The sequence below is a fragment of the Chiloscyllium punctatum genome, chromosome 11 (assembly GCF_047496795.1).
Source record: "Chiloscyllium punctatum isolate Juve2018m chromosome 11, sChiPun1.3, whole genome shotgun sequence".
Classification (NCBI taxonomy): domain Eukaryota; kingdom Metazoa; phylum Chordata; class Chondrichthyes; order Orectolobiformes; family Hemiscylliidae; genus Chiloscyllium; species Chiloscyllium punctatum.
This window is the reverse complement of record NC_092749.1, coordinates 62200932-62222097: the sequence shown is the minus strand read 5'-3', so window position 1 is coordinate 62222097 and position 21166 is coordinate 62200932. Positions and strand designations below refer to the sequence as shown.

At 40.0% G+C, this 21166-nt stretch overlaps 1 protein-coding gene across 4 annotated transcripts in view; it reads right to left on the bottom strand.

The window, feature by feature from the left end:
• LOC140483036 (echinoderm microtubule-associated protein-like 6) overlaps positions 1-21166 on the bottom strand; it is a 544931-nt gene that overhangs the window by 476728 nt on the left and 47037 nt on the right. For 2 of the 4 annotated variants that reach the window (XM_072580923.1, XM_072580926.1), the window contains exons 2-4: positions 16778-16937; positions 13347-13445; positions 5648-5716 (exon numbers count right to left, since the gene is read on the bottom strand). The exons of 1 other annotated variant lie outside the window; for it this stretch is intronic. In XM_072580923.1, the coding sequence (XP_072437024.1) occupies positions 5648-5716; positions 13347-13445; positions 16778-16937 (328 nt within the window). The remainder of the gene's footprint in view (positions 1-5647; positions 5717-13346; positions 13446-16777; positions 16938-21166) is intronic. One more of the 4 variants, XM_072580924.1, reaches the window with a different exon arrangement.

Below are 21166 nucleotides of genomic sequence, written 5' to 3'. Positions count from 1 at the left end.
TGTAGTCTCAGGGTATTATGTAAAAATGCACAAGAAAACCACATATTGATTATCACAAACCACCACCCTCAACAGATAAATCAATATTCCTTCAGTTTGAACTTCTTTAGAAAAAACACAAATAGTAGCAAGGGCAAAAACTGTAATTTGGGTGAGCACTTCAAAAGTGGCTCAGTAGTATCACAATTGACAGAACTGACCAAACCTTGAAGGACATCTTTTGGATACAGTCGGTATCAGCTGCAACATGAGGGAAAAGTCTATTTGATCTCACCATTGTCAATCCACTTGTTGCAGATGTATCTATCTATTGGTAGGACTGATCACTGCACAGCACTTGTAGATACGATTGACTAAATATTACCATTTATTGACAAAGTATTTTCTTCCCCCAAGTGAAACACATCACATTCAGACCACCATGGTCCATGATATTTTTTACACAATCTTTCACTCTAGATCTTATTAATTTTGCAACTGCCATCTTTGGCACCTATCCCATAGATTCAAGTGGCAGAAAAGTCATACTTAGATGCCACTGCCAAGAGTTTACATTTATGCTGCTGGTGCCATATTTAAAACCCAGATTTGCAACATTTCAGATACTGCCTGCCAGGGGCTGCCCTTCACACTGCGACCGTGTATCATATCCCAAAGGAAATGGCCCAGGAAGGCATGTCAGCTCCTCCTCAGTTTGCTGGTAGGGACCTGAAGGTGCAGACAGATAGGGCAATGGAAAAGGACAGCAGTGTTTCACCCTGCTGACTGGCAAAGAAGGGCTTGCCTTCAGACTTAGCCAGCCTACTCCAAGATAGCAACCTGGATTCAGGGCAGTGTTCCAGGTAAAATGTAACATATAGTAGTGCAAGTAGAAGGTTAATGGTCTCTTCAATTTCAGAAAAGATTTACAAGCATGTTGCCAGGGTTGGAGGATTTGAGCTATAGGAAGAGGTTGAATAGGCTAGGGCTGTTTTCCCTGGAGCATTGGAGGCCTTATAGAGTTTATAAAATTGTGACGGGTATGGATAGGATAAATAGACAAAGTCTTTTCCCTGGGGTGGGTAAAGTTCTAGTTCTAGTGAGTCCAGAACTAGAGGGCATAGGTTTAGGGTGAGAGGGGAAAGATATAAAAGAGACCTACAGGGCAATTTTTTCACACAGAGGGTGGTACGTGTATGGAATGAGATGCCAGAGGAAGTGGTGGAGGCTAGTACAATTGCAACATTTAAGAGGCATCTGGATGGTACATGAATAAGAAGGGTTTGGAGAGATATTGCCCAGGTGCTGGCAGGTGGTACTAGATTGAGTTGGGATATCTGGTCAGCATGGACGAGTTGGACCGAAGGGTTTGTTTCCGTGCTGTACATCTCTATGACTCTAAGTGCTAACATCTTGTGTCTGCTAAATCTTACTTACAGGGCCACCACTCATTCAAATTCTGTCACTGCACATTCAACCCACAAGACTTATAGACTATAATTCTCATTACTGTATGCACCAGTTCACTCAACAACTGTCACCCACTTCATTCTCTCAAATTACCAATTATTTCTGTCTGGTGCACTTTCAGCTCCCTCACTTGGGACACCTCACTAACAACTCTCCTATTCATGTATAACTGCTAATTGTACTTACAGTCACTTCCACAATACTCAATCTCTCCCTTTGTCACATTATTAGGCACTGAAGATGGGTCCCTTAACTGACTGCTGCAGTACCCCACCGAACTAATGTACCCCGTGACTCCACCAAAGGCTAGTTCCCTCTGACTTTCACACGTGATTATCCGTTGAAAGCACATGTACTGTGTTTACTGTGTAAGCTGTTGGCATATGCTATAGGTGTGACATTAACACAGCATGGTGTTGTACAGCAACATGTCCATTCCCTTGATCTTATGGTCCTCCAAACCATGACAAGTTGCTGCATCTCCCTTTGCATTAAAAAAAATACAAGCCACAGAGGCTGACAGCTTCCAATTCAATACAAAGTAAGAATGGAGCTAAAGATCCGTAAGATGCATCTGTGTAGACACCCAACATGGGTGTGTTTCCTTTCATGTAGTGACCTGGCAGAAACATGCAAGTTATATATGGCCCTAAGCTTCAAAGTCAAGTCCGGAGGGGCTGAAGTGGTGTGAGAGTTGATCTGAAAACAATATGGTGTGATCAGACTGGTGATTTGTAGTTGCCAACTTGCACTGACAAAAGATGGAGAAGGACATACCCACAAAGTATGCAAGGATCTTGTGATGTTACTATTTGGATAGATACTCAGAGAAGCAAGTGCTGAGCTGCTGTCACCAGATTACCACTCTGGCTTTAATGTCAAGAACTGGCAGCATTTAGTGCTCTGGGAAAGAGAGAAGAATTAAAAGTTGTACAAAAATGAGGCAAATTTGGCTATTACTAGCATACAAATGTGAGGAAGTAAGATAGTCGTTGCTCATTTGTGAGACTTTGAGCTCACTGTTAAACCTTCGGTGGAGAGAAAATGTTTTTTTCTTAACAGTTTTATTTTCATTGTATTTTCCCATATTTCTTGCCATTGCTCACAATACTCTAGGGAATGAAAAATTCCCATCCAATATTTTGTCTTCATACTGAGGTTAATCTTGTCTTGTGTGTCAACACCATTGTGCCAAATGTGAAACACTCAGAATTAATCTACCAGTACAAAACTGGATATTCACGAAGCATCAATGGACCATCAGTGCAGAAAAACTGCATTTTACAACTTCAAAGCCTGCCATATCCCTCATCCTACTATGACCATCAAGCCATGATTAAATGAGATGTCAGAAAAAACAAAAAAAGTGTCAACCTCCTGAAGCTACAATATAAGATGCAGCTTGTTATAGACAAAGTTAACTCACTACCCAACAAATTGACGTGAACAAAGTTTTGTTACTTCCAATCATATAGGAAAGCTTTTACACAAACAATCAGTGGAACTCAGCACAAGTGCAAAGAACAGGGATTTAACATTTGCAATTACCTACAGCCATGATCGCTGAGTAGGTTATTGATCTTAGCCTGCTACTGAGTCCTCATCATCACAGATGCTAATCCCAAGCAATTAGTTTCACTTCAGGTGATATTGAAAAGCATTGGAGCATGAATATAACAAGTTCATAGGCCTGGCAACATTGCAGCTCAAGTGTTAAAAATTTCACACTAGTGGGGCTCATCTGGCCAAGGTGTTCATACTGATACAAAACGTCTATCTACCCAACAAAGTAGAAAAATGTCTAGGTATGCCCTCTCTACAAAATGAGGACTAACTAAACCAGCCAATACGGTCTCCATTCTTAATCATCACAAAATAATGAAAGATGTTGACAACAATTACTTTAATTTCAAAAATACACTATTCATAAGTATCATCTGTAAGTTGATAAAAAAATCTCCTAAATAAGTTTTGTAGAGTATTTGCAGAGAAAAGAAAACAAATATTGGAAAATTTGACATGTCTCAGAGCTTTTCTACAGTTTCATACTTATGCAGGTAACTACTTATATTCATTTTCAGACGCCAAGAGGGACTGACAATTGAAGGAGTTGTTTTACTTTGGCAGAAGGACTCTAGATGGCGGTCTTTTTCCACTGCACCTTAGGGGCAGCTGCAGCTTTAGTGAATTCCTCAGCAAGTAGTCCTGAACCTTGGAATGTGCCAGTCTGCAACGCTCGGTCGAGGTCAACTCTTTACACGTGAAAACCAACAAATTTCGGGAGACCTCGGTCTTTCACCAAGTTAATGGTTCTCCATTTGATGGCTGTCTGGCGTGCACCCAGGGAAAAGCCTGTAGAGCACAGAGTCCTGCATCATGAAGCTGCTCGGGATTAACTTTAACAAAAATCATTGCATCTCTTTCTACCTTCCTTACAAAGGTATTTTTTCCCAGAAGGTGATTGAGTGACATCATCTCTTCACCATCGCAGTTGCTTTGAGGACAGCGAGCAGTGGCACACAGAGAACCAGGAATGCATGAAGGATCTGACAGGCAGTCAGATAGTGGCCTTCTCACCACAAACCAAGCTATGAAAGGTGTTGACAACAGTACCATCAAGTGGCACTTACTCAATAATTACTTTTTCATCAATGCTCAGTTTGGGTTTTGCAATGTCACTTTATTGATGACCACATTACAGCATTGGTGACCATTCCTTACATTATGCCAGCACTTGATTAAAGGTGACATCAAGGAGGCCGAGTAAAATTGAACCTCTTCACAGGCTAGAGCCATATCCACCACAAAGGAAAGATGTTGTAGCTGTTGGAGGCCAATCAACTCAGTCCCAGAACACTTACACAAAAATTCCACAAGCTACTGTCCAGGACAACCATCTTCAGCTCCTTCATTAATGACCTCTCCTTCGTGATAAGATTAAAAGTTGAGTTGTTCACTGACAATAGAAGAGTGCTCAGTTCCATTCAGAATTTCTCAGATAATGAAGCAGACCCTGCCCATTTGCAGCAATCCCAATATTGAGGGTTGTGATTATAAACAGCAAGTAACATTCATATCACATAAATGCAAGGATATAACTATCTCCAAAAACAAAGAGTCTAATCACCTCAGTTTCAAAGTCAAAGGCTTAATTATTGCTGAATATTCATCCTCAACAGCCATTGAGCAAAAACATAATTGGAACATCTATATGGATATTGCAAGTACAAGAATAGGTCAGAGGTTGTGAAATTTAAAGTGAGTAAATCATCTTCTGACTCTCGAGTACAAAAGTGCATTTTTTAAAGTTTTTTTTATTTTTGCTTGTGAACTGAATTGGGGAAATGACTGCTTTAAACCAAGGACTGAGGGAGGAACTGCTGCACATTTATAAACAAGTTACTGGAATTCAATGAGAGTTGTGTTAATGCTGTCAATTTGCAAGCAGTTGGGGAATGGGAGTTAAGCAAGCATGGCACTGGGTTGTGTGTGCAGAATGAGATTGAGCTAGCCAGATTGCTGATTGGTTTATGCATTTGTGATCAGTTGTGGTCATCAGCCTGGTGACAACATACTGATTGGTTCATGAGCAGCTGAACAGCTGCTTTATGTGAATGATAGAGGGAGATGATCTCCAGGCTAGAAGAAGCAGGTTCTAATGTCTCTATCTCCCTAAAATAAAAGTAACAGATGCCTGAGGAAAGCCAGATATTTTCCCGTTAGTTGTTGTAAACTATTACTTTTTATTTAAGAAACTTTATAATTAGTGTTCCAATGACCCTATCCTTTCTGCAAAATAATGAAAGAATCCAGAAAGAAGATCAGAGCAAAGGTGGTCTTGAGAAGCAAAAGCAAATATCATATACAATCCTATGGACTTGTGGTATTGAACTGTTCTTTCCCCAGGATGGTTTCTTCCAACCATAAGACCATTTTTTTGTTGTTTGCTTGTAATCTCAGGTGAGTGAGCAAAACTATGACAAATGAATTTCAACATGAGTTTTCCACATTGGACTAAAATGGGGATAGGACAGGGTTCTTTCAAAATACTAAGTTTTTTTTTATTTATTGGCTTTTCAGTTTTACTACATTTAATTCTTTGGAAGAGGTAAGCAAAGAAAGTTTTACTGCAATGAAAACAGCTACTTGATAAGTATTTTTACAAATAATATGCAGAAAATAAACTTAGTTTATTTACCTTAATATGTTTCACGCCACAGCTAACAAGTCTATTTTGCTGATATGGATCCCAAGCAATATCAAAGATCTGCAAACAAATGGAATATTTCATATTCTTTGTGGTGAGCCCAATTTTGAGAAATATCATTAGAATTACCATCCAAAAGTATAAACAGATTATTTATGGACTATAAATCCAAATCAAAGTTCACAATTTGTATGCAATTGCAAACATCAAGAGAAATCATAGAAATGTTAAATAGACAGGATTGCAGCTATTAATACACTTGAATAAAATAAATTGTAGAAAAAAGCCAATTTTAGCTGCCTTCCATCATTAACAGTAATGCAGATGCCAAGATTGACCAAACAAAACTGTCAAGACATGCAAAACCAAACATACTGCAGGCGAAACCTGTTGGACTGGAATCCTAAGCTTCACTGAGTCATTTATGGGTCTGCATAATTGAGTGTCACAAGATCATAGTAGCAATTTTCATACTGCATCCAGCAATAGCGATCAATACTACATCTCAGAGTTCATAACTTTTATTGGAATGGCTAACTGATCTCCTGAGTGCTGTTGGTAAATCAATTGGAAAAAATAGTTCCCATATGCGCAGCTTACGTATGCACACTTGGCTACAGTGGCTTGCAATCAGTCTTCTGAGGCTTGTTGTTCTCCACATTTTTCTATACTTATTTGTGGGATGTGGGCATTGCTGGCTGGCCAGCATTTATTGCCTGTCACTAGTTGCCCTTGAGAAGTGGTGAGTGAGTGGTCATCTTGAATTGCTGTAGTTCAGCTGCTGTAGGTTGACCTACAATGCCATTAGGGAGGCAATTCCAGGAATTATTCAGAATGTACTGTTGACAGAGCTGACAAGTATCATGCAGACACATTCTGAATACTCAGAGCAACTGAAGGAGTGAGTGAGAGTCAAAGATCAACACCAGCAGAAGGACAATGAAATAAAGAAACAAACTGAAGAGATACAGACAGAAAGACAGCGAAGGGACACAGAGAAAATTACAAACTTGGGCGAAGAGAGGGAGAAAGAGACAGACACATCGCAGGGCAGGGAGGGAGTGAAACATAAATTGGATGTAGAGATAAACACAAACTGGATGAAAGTTGCATGAAATACAGACTGGGCATGAAGAAAAATAAAATACAAACAAAGGAAGGTGAGAGCTACACTAACAATGAAGAGCTGATGGCAACCCATGATGTGCTTTGTTATTTAATGTATTTCTTCCCTCAGTATCAGGCAGTTTCATCATTTGTCTCTAAGGACTAAGACTCTGATCCCTTAAGCTAGGCTTGCATGGCGCAGTGTGGGAGTCAGAACACTGATTTAAGGTTGGTCTGACAAGAGTCGTCAACTTGAAACATTGGTCAAACAGCCTGGCACGAGGAAAAATGTACATCAGTGACACACATGGATGAATGGCAAGACATCTGCTAGGACTATATCAGCAAGAACCAATTAAGTATTTGCAGTCAGGACAGCCAGCCAATTATCAATGCCAAACAGGCCCTGATGCAGATAGCCACAATAGGCACGTAGGAAATAGGGACAGGAACTGGCCATTTAGTCCTTCAAGTCTGTTTACATAATTCAAATAAGGCAAGATTCACCTTCCACCTCAATGCCATTTTACTGCAACACTTCCATATGTTTGATATCTTTAATATATAGCAATCTATTGATCTCGGTCTTGAACATAATTGTGTTTTCACAGCCCTCTGGAATAAAGAATTCCAAAGACTCACTGGCCTCTAAGTGAAGTAACGGCTTCTCATCTCAATCCTAAAATGGTCCACCCTTTCACAGCCAGTTCTTAGGAAAGCAGGTGGGGAGGCCAAAATGCATAAAAGTGACTTGATTACACTACCTTTAAACAAATTAAAGTGCCAGGAATTCCTGTGTGCCTGTGTGCATACATGTGTATACATGAGTGCATGCATGCTTTTGTGACTCTGAGATTGCCGATTGCATCTGATACCCCTGGGCTCTCCAGGGCTTTGATATCCAGAGAAGGTTCATGTATGTTGTGAGGGAATCCATTTCCTTTGACATGACTTGGTATGTGTTGGGGTTGAGGCTAGGCCTTGGTATGGGGCTCCAGCACAAGTGCAGAATATGACAGAGGAAGGGCTGCACATGCTCCATTCTGGGTTTCCTTTGAGAGGGGGCAAAACTCAACATCAGTATTGTGCTTTTGGGCATGCAGGCAAGCCCAGGTGACTAGATTATTCTGGTTTGGGGAAGCAGTAGGAACCCAGAGGCAAGAGTCTTGAGAGTAACAGCTAAAGTACAGTGGCTGTTCTGTGCAGCTTGTTAGCTACAGCTCAAGAAAACTGGGAACAATGTCAGATCAGTGAAGCTGAAGCCAAGTCTTCTCAGTACATCTTGAGAACAGAGATCATATTGATAATTAGATCCTAGGATTCAGCCTAAGAAATCCATTGGGGCACAGTCTCAGAAGAGTTTGAGTAACTGTAAGGTGAGCAGTTGCTGAGGCAGTCTGAACTGGAATCCAAATGCCTTACAATCTCTTGCAGGCAGAAGTAACAAGAAGGTTTCAAACCCAAGTTGGAGCCACTGGTGTAGGAAAGTATAAAATACATTGTTGAAGGACAGGAGCTAATATTCTACATGAGGAAGACAGAGTTTAAAGGACTTTTTTCTGACTCAGTAAAAACTGTAGCAAGAAAACTCATGGGACATGTCATTGTGTCTGCCATTTAATGTGCAGCTTTTGGGTGTTTGGCTACTGTGTTAATTCTTGTTAATCTCATGATAATTATGGATGTTGGAGTATGATAGATAATATTGACTGTTTGCTTTAGTGACCACACTGTAATAAAGATTTTTCTGTTTGTTTAAAATCATTGAACATAATGGCTTTACTCTTTAGTAAGTAATTGGGATTTCACACTTTGTCTATTTTACAACACATGCTATTGCTCCCGAAAGAGATCTTTCTCAGGATCATCACATTTATCCTCATCTATAGAGGAGTTTTATTTTTCCCTATTGTCCTGACATAAGAGCTCATCATGCTGTCTGGTCACATCGTTCAATGTATGACATACCATGCTACTCATAAAACCCAGTGTAGTGCATATTGTAGAGACCCTCTAGACATGTTTAGAGAATAGATGTGCATTTTCAACTTGCTAATAGTCTATCCAATGATGGCTGTGGTGGATTGCAGTGTAGTGTTCTTCTGCTGCATTTCACCCATACTATCACCAAGGTCTTTTTGGGGGGAGGGAGTAAATTGCCCTCGTCGCCAAGGATTCAGCCATGAATCTAGAAAGGTGCCTGACAAATGTCAGACAGCTGCAATTTCTGCAACATAAAAGAGTCATGAAAGCTCCAAAGGAAACAATCTCAGTTGTGACTGTAGACCACAGAATCCCTTGTGATACACATATGCTGCTTGATGTCCCAAGAAATGGTAAAATACAGTCAATTATCCCTTGCACTCCATGGAAATGAGCAATGGCTGTCATTATCTGTGCTGGACCATTAACTCATTGACATGAATAAAAAAGAGGGCATTGGTCACCTCTTTGATATACCAGTGGGGTTCAGGCAAACAAAATACCACACAATGTCTTTGAAGCCCTGGAAACAAATAGTGGAAAACAAGCTGAACAACAGAATCACTGAGATTTGCAGGCATAGGGCTGCTGCCAAATTCGTGTGGCTGCAGGTCTACAATGGGATCTGGCAAATTTCAATGACTGCTTTCAAGAACAGTTTTAGGAGTCTCTGGCATTGCCTCTTGTTCATCTCGAGCTAGTTTATGCACATCCTGAAGACATGCTGACATACCATGACCTTCTTCATCAATGTCTTCTTCTGCATGGTTGCCTCCATATCAACTTTCCCCTCCACTGCTGCCTATTGATGGCCTTACAAACTTAGTTGTGATCAGCAAGACCCCTCCTTTATCACATCCCTTCCTCCTGCAGCAGAAGCTGTAAGACTTTTAGGGGTATGAGAACAATATTACACCAAGTGAACCTTGTATGAAGGGTTGAAAAGTGGCACTGGAAAAGCACAGCAGGTCAGGCAGCATCTGAGGAGCAGGGGAATCATGTTTCATGCGAAAGCCCTTCATCAGGAATGTGGCCTGACATGCTGTGCTTTTCCAGCGCCACATTTTTCGACTCTGATCTCCAGCATCTGCAATCTCACTTTCTCCGAGGAACTGTGTATAAAGGCAGACAATAAATATGAGAACCCACGTGTCTACCATTTTCCTGCATAGACCTCTTGAGTTCTAGAATTTACTACTCCTTCCATTGTCCACACTCAAAACTCAAACTATTCCATACTGGCTTCCTTCTGCCTTGACCTCTACTTTAAGCAGCTATGAGTTGGTTTTGGACATAGCCAGAAACAGTATATAAGTGGCACTAAGAAATTGTAAACCATGACATTCAATCCCTCTCTCATGACCCTCAACTTTGTCCCTATTCATCTCGATCCTCACAATATCACTGTGCACTTTCTACTTGTAACATTTGAACCTCTCACCTTCACTCTAAACATAATTGTCATGGAACTGGACATGGTCTTGCTCCTCCTGGCCTACCCCACCATTGTTAAAATTCCCCTTCTAATCAAAGACCACTCTACATTATTCCTAGAGTCTCCAATGGTATTCCCTGTAAGACCTCTGAACATCCTAACCTCAGACCTGACCTGACCACATTCCAGTGAATCAGACTCCTCTGTGAACACAAACTTACCCTTAGTCAGCTAGCATCCTGGATGTGACCACAGGACTCAACTTTGGATTATGCTAACCCCACCCTTTAAGCCTCTTGTTCCATTTATCTTCACAGGCTGCATCTCTCTCCTCCAACCCTAATTCTGATCACTCCCAAGATATTAAGTCATTCCCAGTAAATACTTCGGTGCACTGGCCCCATCCAATGTCATCTCAAAAAGACCTGTTCCAGTCCTCCACATCACTGCCCAAATATCAAACTCCCTCTCACACCTAGCTCATATGTGCCTTTCCTGAACCTTCCATTCATGCTGGAATTCTCCCATTCTCCTTCCCTGTTTAGTCAAAACAACCATTCACCTTAGTCAATCTGAATAAAGTTGACTGAGCGAATGCTACCAACAAGCCAATGTGAAGCAGAGCCATGCTGGACTCACACATCACTGGTTGTGAAGGTAGACTTTATTTCAAAGCTTTTAAAGGTGATTAACATTCATGAAATGCAAATAGATTACAATGAGGAACTTGCTATAGTTCAGAATGAAGCCCGACTTATCACTGTCACCCATTGTCATAATTTCAAAGTTTCAGTTCACATATAATTAATTAATCCTGCCCCCAAGTTTCCTGTTCCTGGTGTCATCATTAAATTCAGCTCTCAATATGTAGCTATTTTGCATTTATTTTTATGCCACATTTAATAATGTTGACTAGATGCAAAATCAAATTCAGAGGTGGTAAGTACAACAAAGGGTGTCTTCAGTACTTTTGTTAAATGCCTGGGCATATAATGCTCTCAGATATACAGAGAGATGATAAAGATCTCTCAGGAAAGGTCAGCAAGACTGCTTCTTGGAGAAAATGAGCTAAATTTATTGTTGATATTCCCGATGGGGCTCCAGTTGGTTAAGTGCCAAATGACAGCCTGTTGACTGCTGTTGGAGGTCCCAGCTCCTGCAGGGAGAATTGACTGCAAAATTTCAAAGTCAGAGCAATAGCACCAAAAACTATAGCCACAGGTAGAAGACCCAAGGGTAAAGATAGTCATTGGAGCTCTGGAATACAACTGAGTGAAGCTGGACTGCAAGATGTCTGGGACAAGTCAGGGCGACTCCTGTGAGGGAGGTGGGGAGTAAGGGAAGTTGGCTTAAAGGGGTGGGGTAAGTGAGGGTAGGAGGTAATATTTAATTCCACCCATCTTATTCAGTAGCCTTCAGCATTTGTCCTTAATAAGTCAGAGAATCTGGGGTCTCACTGCAAGGCATATTACGGTCTAGAAAGTTAGGTCCTTTTGGGACCATCCTAATTGATTAGCACCTGAGGCATGTCATGCTCATCCTTCTTCACGAAGGATGCAGCTCACTTACGTGTCCTCATACTACTCCAGCATATTTGGTAGAGGGACAGCTGAGGGATTTGGGATAATTTAAGAATGTAGGAGTCATTACAACTTCTAGAAATCGTATGCATACCTGCATGATTCAGTTACAGCAAATCGCAGATGACTTAATTATTGAGGGAATGGAATCTCTTCCTGCTCATGAAGATGCCACACTGCTCTAAGAGGAGTCTTGATGACCACATGAGTACAGTCAATGACTCCCATATACTTGCTGAAATTCAATCATGGTCCTTAGGCCAATTGCACTCAACACCTAATGGACCTGATCAGTTGCAAACTTGATATGTTGTTCATGGGACATGGCATCCATGAACTCCTTTATGCAGCAAAGGGTTGCTGACAGAGAGTCAGCACAGATCTCTACACCATCCTTGGAACAAATTACAGAGAAAACTGGTGAGTGCCAAAGGTACCTTTTGAGATACAGTCATTGGGTGTGCGTCTCTTTCTATTGGCATCATATCCTGCTCCAACATAGCATGCAGTTCTACCACCACCTCCAATTTGTTGCTGATACTGGTGCTCAGACATTTCCATTAAGTTAAGTCTTTGACCATAAACCTTTTAATCATATAGTGCATCTATAGCCATGGGCCTACACTCTTGCCTCCAAGTGCCTTCCACATCCAGATATTCTCAGTGTTGGAGCTCCCCTGGCTGATGCACAGATGTTCTATCTAGCTGCATCCTCTACCTGTACCATTCTCCTTGTCAGTCAAAGTCTGAAACTTATAATCCCATAGTCAAATGATTCCTCCACTATGAATCAGCTCTGAACAATCTTGTCCTGCTTCCAGTGGCTGCTGCAGGCCAGAGAGGCACCTATCCCCAAACACTTCACCTTGACCTCATCCCCTGCAGTGCTTCCATACTTGCATCTACAACTATATACAAGGAATCTGCTCTTATGAGATAAGCAGGGATAAATATATCTCTGAGTATAGATAAATATTCTGGAGTTGTGCATGATTTCCTTTAGGTTTCAGAAACTACCATTTCCTGAATATTTTTAGGAAATTTATTCAGCAGTATATGTTATGTCGCATCAAATATTGTTCAATTCTATGAAAGAATTGGGCTTAATACATCAAATTATTGTTTCTGGCTGCATGCTTTCTTGTGTTCCGATGTGCACGTGTAACTATTGGTCAAGCACAGGGTTGAACTTGGCTGTGGTACTTCTCAAAATCAAGTAGGCTCACTCAATGATCAACATATGAAGTGCAGGTCATTTGATGACACCAATAAACTGCACACAAACACAGCTTACATCTTCAAGATAGGAACAGAAAAAAATGTGCAGTAAACAGAAAAATATCAAACAAAAATATCTGTGGGAGGAAATAATCTATCCAATGTACTATGAAATTCTGCTGCTATATCAAATATTGAGGAGAACCAAGAAATATACAGAAAGTTATGGATTTCTACATAGATAAATATAACATTCATAGGTCTCAAACTGCTTTCCATTTTATAATACCGTCAAATAATTTTATTGATATAATACATAGACTGCACAAAACTGAACACACCAGAATGACTGCAAATGATGACTTACCCTATCTGAGTGACCAGTTGCTGTTGCTAGCACTTTTCCTTTCTTCCAATCCCAGATGCAGGCTGTATTTTTGGCATCCAGACCTACAGAGGCTAGGCGCTGTAAGAAAATTAGATCAATTGCTTCATCATGTCAAATAAGTTACATTTTTGAATATGCCGTAAACACTCTCAAGCACTTTCCTTCCCAATTTCACACAGGTAAGTGGTTTTGAACTTTAAACAATGTGAGCTCAATTATTACAGAGATTTGTTCTTATTATTACAAAAAATATTAACCACAAATGAATCACATGCGAAAGTTTACTTTTGTTTCAAATGTATTTACAGAATGACATTTTTTTAAAATTTGTTTGCATAAAGTAGATGTGGTTGGTAAGTCCAGCGCTTATTGCCCATCTCTAATTACCCTCAAGAAGATGCCAGTAAGCCAGCTTCTTCAAAAACTATTTTCCAAGTGATGCAGGTACACCCCAAAGTGTTGTTACAGAGAGAATTCTAAGATTTTAATGTGGGGTCAGTGAAGGAATTAATTACAAACAAAAACAAAAGTTGTGGGAATAGCTCAGCAGGTCTGGTAGCATGTGTGAAGAGAAATCAAAATTAATGATTCAGGTCTGGAGACCCTTCCTCAGAACAGTGAAGGAATTAGTTACAATGTTTATTGGTGATTGCTATCCTTTGACTGTAATGGGACGGTTTACAAATGTCAATATTAATGGTCTTTGGGAATAGAGTATAAAAGTAGAGACGTTTTTTCAAAACTATAGAAAGCATTAGAAAAATATACTGGCACTGATGGCAATCCATAGAAGATACACTAGATTGATACAAGTTTTGCAAGTGTTGTCTTATGAGAGGAGGTTGAGTAGGTTGGACCCGGAAGTAACTGGAATTTATAAGAATAAGAGGCAACCTTATTGAAACGTACAAGATTCTTAAGGGGCTTGAGGGCAGATATAGTAAAGTTACTTCCCATTGTAGGACAGTCTTCGACCAGGAGACATAATCGCAGAATAAGTGTCATGCACTTATGACTCTAAGAGGAGTGAACCTGTGGAATTCTTTACGACAGAGGAATGTTGAGGCTGGGTCATTAACTATATTCAAGGCTAAGATGGTGAGATTTTTAACCCTAAGAGAATCAAGGATTATCGAAGGCAGAAAAGTGGAGTTGACAGTTACCAGATCAGCCAGAATCTCATGAATGACAAAGCAGACTTGATAGCCTACTTCTGCTCCTGCAATGTGTAGTCTTATTTGAGCAGAGGATCAATTTAGTTCAGAAAAAGCTGAAAATACTTAAGTCATTTTGGACAAGCTTCCAGAAGATTACTGGTCCTAGGTGGAAATATATTACAAATGACACACAAAGAAAGAAATGAGCAGAGAATGAGTGTAGTGTAAATAATATATTCTTGTTTTCTTCCTCTTAATTTTACTTCACTACTCCAACCTCCATTATTTATTACTGCTCTTTATTATTTCAATTATTTTTGATTTTGCTTTCATAATTTTCACTACTCAGTTCTTCCTTTACTTTATTTCTGACATGATATTCAGAATTACCAAAAGAAAATTGCAGTTGGAATGAACAGGTTAACTGACAAAAGTCCAGAACAAAAAGTCCAAATGCCACAATAACATATCACATTTTCCAGAGAGAATTGAAAATAATGTTCAAAACTAAAAGAAAATTTAAAACTCAAACATGAAGAAAAACTGAAAATTACAGGACTGTTTTGAATACTTTGTAAAATTTTACATTATGTTATGTAATATTTTACAATATTACGTTTGTGAAACTTGTTATTTTTCAATGTGCTTCAGTAAGCTAACATTTGATGTAGGTTTTATAAACTTACTAAAGCACAATGAAAAATAACAAGTTTCGCAAACATAATATTCTCTCTGAAAAATTGTTAGAATAGCAGTTGCTAAGATAAGGAAAAGAAATCAAGGTAATACACCAAAGGAAATTACATATTAAATGTGCAACTAGAGAGATCATGTGGCTTGAGAAGCTACGAATATAGGAAGTCTCAGCAGAACAGCAAACCATAATATATACCACTTAGGTAGTTTCTACTAAACTATGTGAACCACATAAATTATTACAAAAATTAGCAAAATTATCTTGATGCTGTTGAGAACTTGATTCAGATCAATAGCTAAATAAGAATACATCAAATTTGCTAGAGTGTACAGTTGCAATTTCTTGGCTGGTTTGCCTCAAATTTACATGCATTAGCTACTTATCCAAAAGTTGGAAAAAATAATCTGGTTAAAGAATCCAGAGGCAGAATCCTGCACTGCTTCTGGGAGCTGGAAGAATGGCAGGAAACTGATTGAATGAGAGACCAAGTTTCTGATAGCAGAATGCAAGTTTGTCACCAGGGCAGAAGTTATACAGTACATACGTGTGGCCACACAAAGAGACCTAGGGATGCTGGTGTATAGCTCTTTGGAAGTGGAGTCACAAGTAGACAGGGTGATGAAGGTGGTGTATGGCATGTTTGGTTTCATTGGTCAGTGCATGAGTAAAGGAGCTGGTACCAACAAGTTGTAGCTGTACATTGGTGAGGCCACTTTTAAAACACTGTCAGTCTTCAATACAAAAGACATTGTTGAACTTGAGGATGCAGAAAGATTTACAAGGATGTTGCCACAACTGGAGGGTTTGAGTTATAGGGAGAGGCTGAATAATTTTCCCTGGAACAGGAGTTGAAGGTGACTTTATAGAGCTTTATAACATCATGTGGGACATGGATAGGGTGAATAGTCAAGGTCTTTTTCCTAGGGTGAGGAGTTCAAAAGTAGAGAGCATAGGTTTAAAGTGAGAGGAGAAACATTTCAAAAGGACCTGAGGGGTAAAGTTTTCATGCAGAGGATGGTGTGTTAATGGAAAGAGCTGTCAGAGGAAGTAATGGAGGTGTACAATTACACCATTTAAAAGGCATCTTGGTGAGTATATATGAATCGGAAGGGTTTAAAAGGGATATGGGCCAAACGCTGACAAATAGGACTAAGTCAGATTGGGACATTTAGTTGGCACAGACGAGTTAGATCGAAGGATCTGCTTCCATGTCATATGACTCTAAGTTCTTGAAACACTGAAGATGAATCAATGTTCCTAATGCAACCATCAGGAAGATCCTTTGCCTGTCTTTGTATGTGTGCTTGAAGTCGTATTTTTATATTTTGGGAGTTAGTACATAAATATTGTGTTTCACTCAATAAAGCTGGTTCTATTGTTTATATCCATTCAGTTATAACTTTTTCATGTGGTATAGCTGTTTATTAAAAGAAAAATAAATATTTATTGCAATCGATGCACAGAAATTTAAAAAATGGGTGGGAAGTGCAATTCCCTCTTCTCACATGATCATAACAATGATAAACTGCTTTCATTTGTAGATTTTACTTACATACCTGTCCATCAGAATCAAACGCCAAGCAAGCAATTCCATGGGTGTGAATGTCTTTCAGAATAGAAACCATCTGTACATTGTAAGTATCCCAAATGCAGATATAAGGATCCTTTCCAACTTGACCTGTTGCTACCAGACTTCGTTCAGGATGTAAGGCAAGGCTGAAAAGGAACGAACAAATCAGTTTGCACCTGACATTTCATTACATTTGAATGGGAATATTTTTCTTATAAACTGGGAACTGATGTACTTCAACACAGATTACCTAAAACCCCAAGTTGAATTGCATTACCTCATGAATGGTACATTTTATAAAAATGAATAAGCTTATTTTAATTGTTACAAGTATAATTATGTTTTGGACTGTTTCTCTATAATAAATGAAGTAATGACAAGGGTCACATGACCAGCTCTATATTCTGCCTAACAGCAGACCCACGTGGCTTGATATTATGGTAACTGGGGGCCCGGACTAAGATTCTCTGAAAGCAATATGCAGTATGTTAAAATGTGGAATCATAGGTCAGGGCGACTGCACTGTCTGTGGTGAAAATTTCTGTCCCAGAGCTATTGGATTGACAGTGATATCCTTTGTAGCTCTAGGATCGGTTGAAGGAGGAAGCATAATTCTGTGACCACTTCTTTAGAGAAGTGGAGCCACTACAGACACTATTATATCTGAGGTGGGGTTAGAAGAGGAGCTCTTTTCTTTTGTCTGTCAAAAGCTTCTGTTCTTTGTTGTCTTTTCACCATCTCCAGGTCATGCTGCAGCCCAAGAGAAACTTCAATGTAAACCCTTGATTGGGAAGGTGCAATGGTTTCTTTATGATTTATGGAGCAATGAAGAGGGTCCTCATATACCAAACACTGAAAGTAAGTGTACAGGTGCTGCAGGTAGTGAAGAAGGCAAATTATGTTGGTGCTCATAGCAAGACAATTCAAATATGGGAGCAGGAATGCCATGCTGCAACTGTATAGGGTCAGAAGTCACAACACCAGGTTATAATCCAAAAGAGTTTTTGAAATCACAAGCTTGTTGGACGATAACCTGGTGTTATGTGACTTCTGACCTTATCCACCCCAGTCCAACACCAACACTTCTAATCATGGCAACTGTACAGGCATTTAAAAGACCATATCTAGAGTACTGTGCGCACTTTTGGTCTTCTCTGAAGGAAAGATGTTCTGGTTATTGAGAAAGTGCAAAGAAGGTTTATCACATTGATTCCTGGAATGGCAGGATTCAGGGTATGGGGACAGATTGGATCTGCTGGGATAATATTCACTAGAGTTTAGAAGAATGAGGTGTGATCTCACATTAGACGGGCTGGATGCAAGAAGAATGTTCTCAACGATCAGGGAGTCCAGAACCACAGGTCACACAATCTTAAGGATAAGGGAATAGGCCTTGTAGGACAGAGGTGAGGAAGAAGTTCTTTATTCGGAGTGATGAGCAGTCTCTGCCACAGAAAACTGTTGAGGCCAAAACATTGAAGACTCTCAATAATGATGTAGTTATTGTTCTTTGGACTAAAGGGATCAAGGAGTGATGTGAGATAGCATCAAGAGGATACAGGGTTAGATGATCAGCCATGATCACACTGAATGGCAAAAAAGGCTCGAAGGACTGAATGGCCTATTCCCATTCTTATATTTTATGTTTCTATCAAGTGGGCCATACTGCAAAACAGGAAATTTCAGACATTTTCAGAGGACTGAGGAGAGAATTTTCCATGGTTGCTCAATGTCACAACTTAAAAATGGGGCAAGGTAAACTCACTGGAAGCTGTAAAGATTCAAATGGTAAGTACACTCTAAACTGTATAATAGCATGGAGTTGTTGGTCATGCTAAGATTTTGACAAAGAGTCACACTTTCTGTAGTTAAATATTAATTGCCTACCTTGTTTAATCAATGCCATTTTCAGTTGGTACATAGCAGTAAAAGTCTGAAAGCGTATCATATAATCCCTTAAATTTGATCATTAGGAATCAAAAGCTCATGTTTAGGTTTTTTGGCGCTTATAGACATCATAACATAATACATAAACCATTGCTAATCAGATAATTTTCCTTAAGGATCTTTAGTGCAGGATCCCTCATCTTTAAATAAGTATCCTCATCATACCATGAATAATGTCATTCCACTCGTAACCTGGCTTTTCAGGACACCTGTACCCATACTTGTTCTCTATCTATGAACTGTTTCGCTATGCCACTTTATCTTATGCTAACCAACAGAATATAAATTGCTTTAGACAAAATTAGTTTATCCATTAATTTTGCAGGAATAAAAAAAAGTAATTTCAAATACTATTTAGTCCAGTTAATTTTATACTAGTCTTCAAGTTCTGTGTTCAAGAATTAAGGCAAATAATATGCTCTTTGATATAGACCATTTATTCCTCATACTGAAAAGTTGAAACATGTTTCCTCTTTATATTTCCTTCAATAAATGCAAGCTCAGTTTTGGAATCACTGTATTAATACACCTGCATGTTTTCAAATTTATCATACTCCACATGAATGTGATCAATTGATAATGATTACTATGGCCTGGATTTTCCAAGTCTCCTGCTGATTGCTACTCTGCCCATTTTATTTTTATTAAAGGTGATCTCCACATATTCCTTGGAGTGGGATGCTCCAGCCAGAACTTGCTCTCTCTGCCTGCTCTTTTCTTTTCCCCTCCTCCTTTCTGTGGTTTTCTTCTCCCCCTCTGTCTTCTCGGACCCTCTGCATTGGACAGCTGGCCCAGGCTTCGGACTCCTGGCCTCCGAAGTGGGGTCAGCAGTCTGGAGTGGGGACCCAGCGACCAGCAGCTCGGTGCAGAGCTTGACGATAGTAGCCGCAGAAGCCCAGTGTGGATCAGAGGCAATGGCCCTCTGCACAGCACATGTGCAGCAGCAATGGCACAGTGCAGTATGACGACAGCCAGAAGTCAGTTTACATGGAGGTCCCCTGCGCTGGTCTGCCCCCGGAGAGAGACTGATGTATGTCTTTTTAATTTTGCTTCTTTTGACTGATGAATATACTGTCTATATCTATAATGTAACTTACTTTTCTTCATTTCTTTATTCTGTAACTAAGGATTGTACCTGGATGCTCTGTACCTGAGATGTTGCCACGTGTTAGTGACATTATTACACTGTAACTAATCTTCTAACTCAAGAAGCTGTACCGAGGTATCTTTGTACTTAAGATGGCACTGCAAATGGTGAATTATAAACTTTTCACGCAATTAAACTTTTAATTTGAGTTCATGTGACAATAAAGCTATCTCAATTCAATTCAACATTTCTGACAGGCAAGTCCGATCAACAGTTCTTCCATAGTGCAGAATGTTTGGGTTAACGAAAACCACAATCCCTATTCACAAGTTGTATTCTGAACTTGGAACATCTAGAATCTCAAACAGCCATTTTGACAGCTGCTTTCAAACAAAAAGTACATAATGTAAGTGTGAGAATAAGGTATCATGAAGGTAGGCTATTAATTCAAAAGGTCTTACACAGCCATGCTCCATGACCCCTCATACTCTCCAAAACAATTCATGTTAATTTCCTATGTCCCCTCACACTGTCAATGTCAACTTATATCTATTCACTCACTTTGATTCACAACCAATATGAGCCATATAATAAAGATAAATGTAGGATTACTACGAGCATATTGCAGCAGCCGATAAACAATGTAGATTAGATTACTTACAGTGTGGAAACAGGCCCTTCGGCCGAACAAGTCCACACCGCCCCACCGAAGTGCAACCCACCCATACCCCTACATTTACCCCTTACCTAACACTAGGGGCAATTTAGCATGGCCAATTCACCTGACCTGCACATCTTTGGACTGTGGGAGGAAACCAGAGCACCCGGAGGAAACCCACACAGACACAGGGAGAACGTGCAAACTCCACACAGTCAGTCGCCTGAGGCGGGAATTGAACCCAGGTCTCTAGCACTGTGAGGCAGTAGTGTTAACCACTGTGCCACTGTGCCACCCATGGCAGCCACCGTGGCAGCCAAGATCCTGGACAGTTGAAAGACAGCTGGCAATCAGGTCTATGCTGGGACTCGAGAACAGCCACATAAAACTTCTGGAGATGAAGAGACAGAACAAGGGAACATCTAACAAAGGTGCCAGAGCTATGCACAGTGTCAAGCGAACAGTGAAGGATTCTACCATGCCTCTTGCGAATGAGCATGTCCATGGAGAGAGTCAGGGCTGCTGCTGATAACCTAGAGCCTAAGATTTGGAGTACCCAACAAAGTCACTTCAAGCAATGAGCCATAGTATTCAGCAGGTCTTCTCTACCTGAGCTCCTGAAGTCAGAGTTGCATCAAAACCATAGCGGTAGACAACATAAAAAAAAAATCATCAGTTTCAGC